Source organism: Propithecus coquereli, unplaced genomic scaffold, assembly GCF_000956105.1.
Source record: "Propithecus coquereli isolate 6110/MARCELLA unplaced genomic scaffold, Pcoq_1.0 Scaffold69, whole genome shotgun sequence".
In the NCBI taxonomy this organism is placed as follows: Eukaryota; Metazoa; Chordata; class Mammalia; order Primates; family Indriidae; genus Propithecus; species Propithecus coquereli.
This window is the reverse complement of record NW_012152951.1, coordinates 5,941,348-5,953,683: the sequence shown is the minus strand read 5'-3', so window position 1 is coordinate 5,953,683 and position 12,336 is coordinate 5,941,348. Positions and strand designations below refer to the sequence as shown.

At 36.8% G+C, this 12,336-nt stretch overlaps 1 protein-coding gene across 1 annotated transcript in view; it reads left to right on the top strand.

Moving 5' to 3' along the window:
- Positions 1-698: 698 nt before the first annotated feature.
- LOC105823664 (ankyrin repeat domain-containing protein 30A-like) overlaps positions 699-12,336 on the top strand; it is a 69,555-nt gene continuing 57,917 nt past the window's right edge. The window contains exons 1-5 of the mRNA XM_012660910.1: positions 699-901; positions 4,737-4,851; positions 4,989-5,162; positions 8,277-8,383; positions 9,810-9,947. Of these exons, the coding sequence (XP_012516364.1) occupies positions 699-901; positions 4,737-4,851; positions 4,989-5,162; positions 8,277-8,383; positions 9,810-9,947 (737 nt within the window). The remainder of the gene's footprint in view (positions 902-4,736; positions 4,852-4,988; positions 5,163-8,276; positions 8,384-9,809; positions 9,948-12,336) is intronic.

The window sequence follows — 12,336 nt, the reverse complement described above, 5'->3', positions numbered from 1 at the left end:
CTCGAGCTCCGCGCGCGCGCCGAGGCGGCGCAGGCAATGACTGGTGCTGTCCCGGGGTGTTCGCACCCTCCGCCCGACTGCCCCACCGCCCCGCGCCAGCTCCTCCTCGGCCTGCGCCTGGAGCGTGGGGTCGACGGTGCTGGCCGCTGGTGGCAGCGGGTATGGGAGCTGAGCAGCTGCTTTCTGGCACTGTGCCCGCAGCCAGGCCTATGGCCCGAGGCGTCTGGCACCAGGGTGCGCGCCGCTGGGGCGCGGAGGGATGGGGGTTGCAGAGGTTGCTCCCCTCAAGTCCCCCGCCCCTGTCCAGACCGCCGCGAGCAAGGAGGAAAGAACTTGCCTGAGCTGACGTGGAGGAATTTCCGGAACCTTCCACGCATGCTCTGTGAGGCCTGGCCCTCCCGCGCCTCAGCCGCCATCGGCACGCGCCGCCCAGTAGTTCTCGGCCGTTGGGCAGGCGCAGTGACGTTGTCGTCTGAGGCGCGCACGCGCACTGTGTCTAACGGCTTGGCTTTGGCTTTGGCTTCGGCTTTGCCGGTGTGGCAGGTGCGAAGCTGCGGAGTCTGGTCTTCGGCGTTGCTGTCTGACTGAGTTGTCTTCCTAGCCGTGGGCTGTGAAGGCGGACATAACTGAGGGGGAGCTGAGGTGTCTTCGGAGGCGGTAGGCTCTACCCGGAAGCAGCCTTTGGCCTCGGCGGGAAGATGGCCAACACACAGTGGGCCTGTTCGGGCTGCTGTGTCGGGAGTGACGGAGTTGACACCTGCTCCTCACAGCTGGGATGCGGAATCCAAGGGAAAGAGTTGGGAGAGTTCCACATAGCTGTCTTCCTGGGGGATGTAGCGAAAGTGCAGTGGTTCCTTGCCCACCGGAGAAAGCTCTTGAACGAGACGGACAAGAAGGGCAGGTAATGTGAGCCAGCGGCCGGGGGCGGGCTGGGATGTGTGGGAGAAGCCCGCGGGGCCGAGCCCTCCTGCCACCCGGGGTGCTCGGCTTTGTGCCCTCCGCGGGCTCCTCAGCACCTGGGATGAGGACACCTTGGAGGGGTCCAGCGCCTGGGCCCTCTTTATGAGGCGCAAAACAAAAGCCAAATGTCATCTGGTTTCTGATCCACTCCTAATTCCCTTGGAAGAGCACTACGTCGGGCATTTCAAAGTGATTGAACTAACAAAATTAAGTATATACTGTACTTTATTTTTAATGTACACATTTGAAAACATAATGTTTTATACACTAAAGTATATAATGGGAGAAATAATCCCTATGATGTATCAACTTCCGGGATAAAAGTTCACTGGGTAGAATCCAATGTCCATTTTGGATCAACGTACACCTATGTCTATGTGTTCTTTACTGAGGGACCTTAGAAGGCGCCTTTAAAGTGAGAAGATGATTTCGTGTCATTGAATAGGAAAACTCATTTTACTGAAAATGTGAGCTCTTTTGTGTTTATTAATCCTACATCAACCAATACCAAAATATTAAAGTTTAAAAATTTTTGAGTTGCATGTGGTGTCTCTCTCGTATTGTCGTGATGACATTAAGAAACTTTTTGGGCTGGGCTTGGTGGCTCACACCTGTAATCCTAGCTCTCTGGGAGGCCGAGCCGGGAGGATCGCATGAGCTGAGGAGTTCCAGATCGGCCTGAGCAAGAGCGAGACCCCGTCTCTACTAAAAAAAAAAAAAAAGAAAAAATTAGCTGGGTGTGGTGGCTCATGCCTGTAGTCCCAGCTATTCGAGAGGCAGAGGCAGGAGGATCACTTGAACCCAGGAGTTTGAGGCTGCTGTGAGGTAGGCTGATGCCATGGCACTCTAGCCGAAGGGACAGAGTAAGATTCTGTCTGACACAAAAATAACATCCATAAAATAATTTAAAAGAACTTTTTGTAGTGGTGTGAACAAAGACTTGCATACCTAGATATCAAAATATGCTATTAGTTTCCACAAATTGATCATTTACTAACATCTGAAAAGACATAAATGAATGGAGTGGAATAGAAAATCAAGAAACACCTAAATATGTAAGAATTTAGTACTTGATAATGGTGACATTTCATATGGTAAGGAATAGATGAATTTTTCGTAAATAAAATGCCTGTTAACTGTTTGGAAAAAAAAAAACTAGCTAACTAGCTAGATTGTTGTATCACAGAAATAAGTTCATGATGAAATATAAATTAAAAGTATTAACTGTACCAAATGACAAATGAGAAAGTACCAGAAAAGAACACAAATGCCTTTTTACATATATGGATACCTTTTCATGTTAACAAAGCCCTTCCTAAGAATGACCTCACAAGCAAACATTCTGAAAGTTGATTTAGCAAAATAAAAGTTAAAACCTCCTATATATCAGAAAAAAATTAACAATATAAAATAAAACATACTTGTAAAATATTTACAATATATATGTATATCAAATAAAAATTTATCTTCATTTAACAGAGAATTCTCTTAAATCAATAAGAACAAAATTCTAAAATTGGGAAGAGTATTTTTTTACAGAATTATTACAATTGCCCTATAGACTTAGGAAAAAATATTTAGTGTTCCTGTTAAGAGAAGGAATTTAGTGAAAGGAGGAAAGAAATATTGTTTACTATTCACACGTTTACGAGGGTGAAGAGCAGTGGTACTTAGGCTGGTGATGATTAAAGTTTAAGTTGTTCCATGACCTTTCAAGTAGACAATTTGGTTGTAAGTACCACATTTAAAAAATGCATATGCCCTTTACCCATCATGTCCAATATATTATATTAAAATATGTTAGGAAATAGAGATCCAGGCAATTTGTTTCTCTCAGTGCTGCTTAAAATAGCAAGGTATTAAGAAGAACCTGTATAATGGATTTATAAATAAATTTCAGTTCATGCATAGGTTGGAATAGTATGTTACCATTGAAGGTGACACAGATACATATGTTTGCTGACATGTGAAGATAAACTTTAAGATATCTAGTAAGAAAAAAAATCAGTTTGATTATACATACATACAGACTACTGTCACGTGTTAACTGAAAATATGTAAAAAATGTAATAAAATGTGTTATTACTAGAAATTTGTATTATAAATGAAAGATTTTTCTTTTCTGTGATTTCTGCAATGAGTATGTGTAAAAGTTTATTATTAGTGAAATAATAGGAAGGGCAGAGATATGAGTCTTGTGCAGGAAAAAAAATGTCCCACTTTCTGTTAATTAATTAATTAACTAATTTGGATTGGTATCTTCTGCCAACTTGTAGCCTCTTCAAAAGTAATGGGAATCTTTTTATTTATGCTCCTAGATTTTATTTATTATCTGCATATATTTTCATTGTATATAAATTTATTATACATATGCAAAAAACTATAGATTAATCATTTTATTTTAGTTGGGTCTTTAAGAAAAATAAACATACAAAAAAAGAAAAAGAAAAATCGCAAATATAAATGATTATTGCTATTTCAAAAATATTGCTTTACTTTATGAGTTTTTAAATATTGAATTTCCCAACCATATTTATCCATTCTTTCAATCCATTTATTCATCAGACATAACCTGAAAACCTACTATGTAGCAGACATATTCCACTAAGGGGCATTCAGTCCTTAAAACTTAATGTGTACCTGTCCAGTATGAGCAAGTTGAGAGATTTAAAATTGTTATACTAGGACTTGATCTCAAGTGAAGCTTTTCCCCCTTTCAAACAAAAGCATTTCTGAAGGTAGAAAATTGTAAAAGATAACCTTTAACTGCCCTTTTGGAAATTTATAACGGTCTTAAATAATATTAATCATTGGAAATATCTGATTTACAGACATTCAATAAATCTAAGTACTGAATAAAATGAACCACACCTATTCATTTGAATCCTGCATTTCCTTTGGCTTAAAATTTTTGAAAATCAAAGTAATAAGAATTAACTTTGTTTAAAAAATGTCTTTTTGTCATTTCAGCCTTCATTTTCCCTAGTACTTTTTAAAACTACAATTTCTTTAAATGCCAAACCTATGACCAGATCTGCCAGACACCTGTTTATATACCTAATTTCATTTAATGTAAATCATCATGATTTTATGATGCCCCATTAGCTTATGCATCAATAAGAGAATTTTTAAAATGCTACCAGTTATAGTTATCATCAATCATGAATTACCAGTGGCATTCCAATGTCAGAGGTGATAAAATGTGAGAAAATGAGCATGTTAGAATCATAGAAATACAGTTGTAGTCCTAATCTTTAAAACATACCACAAATTAGGTATAATTGTATCATTTTACTTAATCAAAATGTCATCTTTGTTAGATAGTAGTCATAGTAATAATTATAATATCTAACAATTATTGAGCTGTTATTTGTGCTAGAAACTATTCAAAATACTTAATATTTAGCATAGATTCTCATGTAAGCATCACAGTGGTGTTCTGTGAGGTGTCCCTGTGATTTTCATTTCCACTTTATTGATGAGGAAATTGAGGCACAGAAAAGCTAAGCCATAGCTAGTGGTAGAGCTTAAAGGAGGTTTCAAACCCAAGTTCAACTGAATCCAAAGGTCAGTGTATTTGCATTCCAATAGGCTGCTCTTTGATTAATGTAGTGAGTGCTGAGAGCTAATAAATATTGTCGTTTCTTCACAAGAAAATTAAAAACTTGTTTTGAAAACAGGAATACCATGCTATTTAATGTTTACAATTACATGAATAATTGTAAGTTTTGAGATAGTGCACTACACTTTCCTAAAACATCCTCTCTCTTTCATAGGACTGCTCTACATTGGGCCTGCATCAGCAGCCATCCAAAGACGGTAAATTTCCTGGTGGACAGAAAATTCGGGCATAACATCTTTGACCGCTTACGGAGGGCCGCTTTCGTAAAGGTATATAGTAGCCTACTCATTTAAACTCATAGAATGAAAGTGAATCTATCTCATTTAAATATAATAAGTGAAACCTGTGAAATGTTTATACTGAATTCCTAGAATTTACAATTTATTTTTTGGTCTAACATTGGCAGGCCATCAAACGCCAGAGAGAGAAATGTGTAACTCTTCTCCTGGAACATGACGCTGAAATAACACTTAAGGATGCCCATGGTAACACTCCTCTCCACTACGCTGCCTGTAACGGTGACTTAATAATAGCAGCAAAACTTCTTTCACATGGGGCTAATATTGAAGTAAAAAACGAGGTATAGATCAACCAACTTTATTTTTAAAATATTAGAAATGCATTTGTTTTAACATCAACATATGTAAAGATCAATTTCCATATTTGGAAGTTCAAGCATTCCTTGAATTAAACTATTTTAAATAACTTATCTAAGGTTTTACTTTTAATATTGATACTTATAAAGATGCATTAGAGGTTATATCTTCTTTTATGCATTTATGGTAGATATTAATATTTATGATATCACTAAAGGTAAATTTTCATTTTCAAATTCTTTACCACCCAAGTTTTTCTTCCCTAATTAGTATAGAACAACATAACAAAGCATATTTACCCTGGAAATAGGCTCTATTACAAAGCTCCAACAAAAGAAATTCATTTTATAGGAATTGGAAATCTTGTTGTTGTTGACAAGTTCCCTAATGGGGTGTGGTGCACATTTTTAGGGGGATGGGCAAGCTGGTAGCTCTGAGTCCAGTGGTGCAAAGGCAATATATGTAGTAACTGGAGGGTTTGTACCCCCATAATATTCTGAAATAAAAAAATAATAATGAACAAATTAAGAAAAAGTAATTTCTACGAACACGATTTACGTCTCAGTGCCAAGGCTAAGGAGGGAAAAATGGAAAGGGAAAAGGAAAGTGATCAGAAATATGTAGGCCAATTTGAAAATTATGTAATTGAGGGACAATACCAAGAATAGCGTTTTTTTCATGTTTTTTCCTAGTTTTTATGTTTAGACCAGGAGCTCTTCAACTTGGGAAATAATAATTCTCAGTTTGAGAGTTAGTGAGTGGTAAATTTGCCTAGGCATCAATTTTAGGAGGACTCTGAGGAAACCAGATTGGCAGTGAGTAGGTGGTGATAAAGTGGGCAAGAAAAGGGAAGAACAAATAATTGACTGACTGATTATCCTATTCTGGCAGAAACAGCCACTTAGGTAAGAGTCTAAACCCTGCTCCCAAAGCTAGAATATCTTGATGGGAAGGTGGGAGATAAGGAGCCCACAAGTAGCAAAACCAAGTTGCATTTTTAAGTTCACTAGTCCCTGTTCTCCCCCTGCCCAGGAACATTAAATGAAATTTTCTGTAAATGACTCCACCTCTTACTCTTTCCTCTTTTTGGCCAGATCCCCAAATGATAACAGGAATTAGCCATGTGGGTGAGAGATGAAACTAAAGTTTTTGTCTACTGCATTAGTTCTCAGCTAGAATTGTGCAACACAGTGAACTGGGGAAATTTAAAATAATAATTTACAATTCTAGGCTCTCCGCTGAAGATTTTGATTTAGTAAACCTAATAAAGTCTGGAGATGTATATTTAAAACTATTTCATTGAAGCTAAGCACAGTGGTCCTGTGCTTGGAGTCCAAGCCACCTGGGAGGCTGAAGTGGGAGAAACACTTGAGCTCAGGAGTTTCCAAGTCCAGCCTGGGCAACTTAGCAAGACCCTGTCTCTAAAAATAACAACAGCAAACAACCATTTGTAAACACATGTATAGCAAATATAAAAACACAAGGTCTGTAGTCTAAATGAGGAGCCATGCAGATATCTGGATTTCAGGCTTCTTTAAAGAATCAAATCTGGTGTCAGGCTTTTCTTCAGAAATGTCCAGGTGTCCCTTGAGCCCATCTTACTGTTTGGTATGCTGGACAGAGGTTGCCCCTTTATGTGAGGTATAGATTGTCCAGTTTGCTGCTGTGCCCATGTAGGTCCTTTACTAACGGGTCACCTAGCTTGCCTCCATAATTATTTGACCCCTGTTTTATATATAATTGATAAAGGTTTCAAGGTCTTCCAGACAGTTTATATTTATTTACAATATATAGCCTATATTTTATATTAATCCCTTAGTATTTGGGTTGAATCTTAGATTAGAAGATGGATTTTTTAAAAACTCTTTTTCTTTATATATACCATAAATAATCATCTTCCTATTAGAATGCCTCTAAGCTTTTTTAGGTTAATCATGGCTATGATTGGATAGATTATGCATGTTTCAGATGACATTGTATGTTTCTATTCGGCATCATCCCTTAAAAATGCAAGTGATTTAGTGCCTTTACTTAGGCTAGAAATAATTCATATGGGTCACTATTAGAACTTTTATGAAGAAACAGTATATTTATATTTCTGATTAATATTTCACAAAAAGAATAATTTTAAATAACAAAAGGGAAATCAGAATAAAAATGGATCAAAAAGGTAGATATGCATTAGGATCTCAGGATTAACATTATCATTGAGAATAAAATTTTATACTGAGCTTTCTACCAGCTGAGATAAAAATCTAGAAATCCCATGGACCATTTAATACTAAGCAATCAAATCAGAGCCCATTTCCTAATGACCCCTTTGAAACAGAAGTGGCAGACATTGGCATCTGGGATCTTATCACCATTGATAGAAGAGAATTAAGTGAGTTTGTATCACCTGGAGAAATTCTCTGCCTTTGTTGGAAAGGTTTCAAACCTGTATCTCTCAAACTCTAATTGCTCAAGTGTTAATGTTTGTCACAAAAATGTATTGTCAAAGAGGGATTAGGTAAATTCAAGAGATTGCTTTAATACTCAACATATAATGCAGAGTTTTGTAATATTTCTCACACATTGATCATGGAAACTTTTTGTTGGGGTACAGTACTTCTTGTAAGGTAAATTGTCTTTGGTATATAATTTAAGAAACACTGCTTTAGAGGTAATAATTCAGATCATTAATTCATAAAAAATACTGCAAATGTTTACTACTATATCTTAGGGTTTGGGGATATAGAGATAAAAGATACTGCCCCTGCTGACAAGAAGCTCTTACCTTGGATAAGAAACAATAAGATCATTACAGTATCACCCCATGGTAAATGCTGTGACAGAAGCAATGATTCTTGGAAGCAGTGAATGTCTGAAGTGAGTTTTGGAACTGACCAGAGTTAATGTGGTGAGGCAGAGGAGGGAGGGGTGTTTCCAAGGGAAGTGGCAACAATATGGGAAAGCACAGAGGGGTGAGAAAGAGGGAGATACTTTTTATTTACTCAGTGTATTGCCTATTTACATTCTTAGGATTTTATATAAGGTTTTCACTTCAGTTGAGAAATACGTAATTTTGTCAGTTATTAATTGTTTTTGCTGTGTTACAGGATAAAAACACACCATTTCTCTGTGCTCTAAAAAGAAAACAACTGAAAATGGCAAAATTTTTAATAATGGAAAATGCAGATATACATGCAGTTGATAGATCGAAAAGGTACAGTAATTAGTTCTTTTTTTTTTTTTCTTAAACTGAGTGTTGTTCTAGAGTGGTAACAGCCATACAAGTCAGGAATATTAAATGAATAAGAAGACGACATTATAATTATTGGAGTATACTGAAAAATATCAACACCGATCTTCAGTTAGATAGAAAAGCAGTTATTTGGACTGGGCAATGTAAAGGAGAGTGTACAAAGGATTCACCTGCTCTTACGATATTAACTGATGTTTGTAATCTGATGTGTTTGGTCATATGATCTTATATTAAGCTAAAAAGGTTTCATGTTAGTTTTATAAGTTTTATAAAATGTGGACTTTGACTTTTAGTTTACTTCACGACTCAGTTATGATCATCTTAACCCTTTCATAGTTTTTTGTAGCCTCTGCTTCTTTTATAATTTTCCTTTAATAGTGCTATATTTCACATAAATAGGAGCTGAAATTCATTTTGTCCATGGGATGTCTCAATGAATCTTTGCTTTAAGTTGCTATCTTTGAAGAATATTGATGTTAGGTTACCCTCAACCAACTGTATGAATTGCTATTCCCAGGTATCATGGATTCATCCATCAGCTTTTTCTGTTTTCATTTCTAGTGTATTTTGATGTTTTTTATTTTTAATTGGTATGGGCAGAGGTACAAAAGACAGCTTTAATTGGATAAACTTTTCCTTTAATGAAGACAAGCCATAGGTGGGTGATAAAGAGAAAAGAAATAGGCTTTAGATTCCCAGAAGCCTGGGTTGAATTTCCCACTTGATAAGTATGTGACCTTGACATTACTTATCACCAAATATGTTCTCTGATATGAAATTCAGGATAATAATATATCCACCAAGGGTTTCTGTGTGTGAGATTATATGTACACACACACATATGTATATATAAAATATACATGCACATATGTGTGTGTACATATATAATTTAATTCAGTGCCTAGCCACATGCTCATCAGGATCAATAACTGAAACTACTCTAAGTGCAGTTATTACCATTATTACTAATATTGTTGTTTTAAACCTGAAGGTAGCTTTTACTTATCTGACCCCTATCTGACTTTGAATTAAAATATATTCTATTTAGACTAGGGAAGAAATGGAGAATTCATTTAAATCTTGATCTATTTTAGTTAAGTGATCTCAGTATAGTTTCTTGCCCATCAGAGGAAAATAAATTAGCAACTTGTACTATGTCATGCTCCAGGGGGACAAGAGACTTCTTTTTTTTCCCTTCCATTTAGCCTCAGTGGTAATTTACAAAAATGAATACTTGAGTACCCAAGATGCTCACGTGTGTAAGTACATGTACATGGTTAATTCTACACAGACAGGCAAGATACTGAATTGATAAAGTATATCAGATAGTTGTTTAAGTAACTTTATTAAAGTTCCTAAAGGTGAAGTTATCTCTTTGTCACTTTAGAACAGCCCTCATGCTTGCCGTATGCTGTCAGTCATCAAAGATGGTCAGTGTTCTTCTCAAGCAAAATATTGATGTTTTTGCTCAAAACACACTTGGATGGACTGCAGAAGATTATGCTCTTACTTCTGGCTCTGTTACGTAAGTGTATACATTAAAAGGCTAGTTTATACTAAATTAAGGTTTAAAATAATTATAACTATTACATCTTATACATTAGGTGAGATTTCATGGCTTGGTTCAGGTAGATTTGGAATGGCAGTGAGGTAGTCCACTCCATCAGCCAGAAATCAAGCAAAGGTTAGACTAGTTAGAAATAGCAATGGGTGCAGGATTCTTTATCTCAGGACTCTTTTAAGACCTTTATCCTTAAGGATCTCAGTGTTGTCAATTTTATCCCAAGTGTGACCCCTATACGTGGGATAAAAAATGGTATCACATCTTTGATTTTTCTAACTAGTTATTTGGGTCTTGAAATGCCCAGTTTATAAAATAAATACCAGAAACTCTGGTATCATCCTCTGGGGGCTGTCTCCTAGACCCTTCTCCTCAAATTTTTCAAAAATTTTAGGCATTCTGAAGTGCGAGGAAGGTGGTCCTCTTGTACAAGTGAGGAGGAGGGAAAAAAGGACATTCTAATCATTCAGTTGTTTCCCTTGATTCTGTTGCTGCATTGTTGCTATGGAAACTGGTTCTGCAGTCTGATAACAACTGACTTTTGCTACTAGGATGTCCTTTGCTGATTCAGATCCCTCAGTCTTCATGGTGATCCATACTTAGACTTCAAAGTAACACTTTTTTTAGTTCACATACATATGTTTATATGCTCAGTCATTGTTCCCAAAGCGCTAGTAGCCTGTTCTGGCAGCTGGGCCAGCTAGCTTTAGCCACACACATAGTGATCAAAGTGACCCTTCCCCCCACACTTCAAACCTTATGTGGAGCCCACATTTTAGCTTCGACTTAGCTTAAACCTTCATGGTAAGTTATCCTTTGAAGCCCTTTTCTCTAGCAATTTTTAGTTGAGATTGTTCTAAACTGTGAGACAGGTTCAAATAATGTTGCAGGAAAATATCAGCATTTTCTTTCTTCTTTGTTACGAGATCTGTACCCTGAGGTCTATTTATATCCTGTGTAGCACCTTTTCTTAGGTAGTGAAAGGTCCCATATTATCCTTCCAGAGTAGTGGGCACCAACTTGCCCTTGGCCCTAAAGTGATCTATGCATCATAATAATGAAAATCCCCCAAGCTACTTGCCTCTCTACCTCAAGTTTTAAAAACATTTTCAAATTCTATTTCACAAAGAAGCCATTCACCAGAAACCTCTGAATCTAAACTAGGTTAGTTTGATTTAATAGAGCTAAGCCTCATCCATGACTAATCAATATCCACATAGAAAAGTAGGGCTTTGTGTTTGCTTCGGCAGCACATATACTAAAATTAAAATAGTGCAGAGAAGATTAGCCCATGTGAAAATATGATGTGCAAATTCTTGAAACATCCCATATTTTGCACAGTCCTGGAAGGTCATTTGACTGTTTGCTGACTAGGTCCATCAAAACAGTCTGAGTGAAGGCAAAATGGGCAGCACTCAATATTGAAACTGTGATGTTCTCTACAAAATTATCTGTGTAAGGGGAGCTATGAAATGAGAATGGAGCTGAGTGACACATGGGATGTTATGTGCAAATATGTAGTTGGTACATATCTCAGAAATGAGAAAATGTCAACTTGAATCTCCTTGTTGGAACTTAAAAAAGTAGGATTTTGTCTTCCACATCAGTTGGAGATGAACATAGAGATTAGGCATCATTCTAACAACGATTGGCTGGTTCAGAGTTTGAGTAGGTAGAGAGGGTATAGTAGTAGTCCAAGCTAGATCTTGATATTTATTAGGTTTCTGCCCTTTGTGTGATTGATTGGCTCAGTAATGGAGTACAAATACTATCTAGTGACATAATGTATTTATAAAACAATTTTCTTAAAATGATAAAATAGCTAAGATGGCCTGAATTACAAGCCACAAAAATACAGAACTAATAACCAAAATTAGGACTTAATAACATGTTCTGAAAAATGAAACACTTGAGTATTAGAACCTATGAAAAAACACAGATTGGGTTTTACTTGAGATTTATAATAGTTTCAGCCATACAGTTCACGAACAAATTATTCCATTGCATCACTATTTCTCTGAGCAGCTGAAAAATGTTGTCTCAGTAAATCCTCATAAAACCTAGTTAAATAATGCAGTAAAATCCTTCTTTTTCTGAGAAAGTAATAAGCCTAAGAGAAGCAGCTTGGCCATGAACACATAGCTGTTGGTTACAGAAATAGAATGTATTCTGAGTCTAGGATATTTTCCATTATGTGGAGCTAACTCTAGTTAATATAGTGAGCTGTACTGCACTCATTTCATGAATACTTCATCTTACTCTTTTTCGTCATTATTTAGAAGCTGTATAAGAAATTTTCAGAGCTTACAGATTTGAAGTGTATGGGATAATATTTTGATATTAGCTATAATAT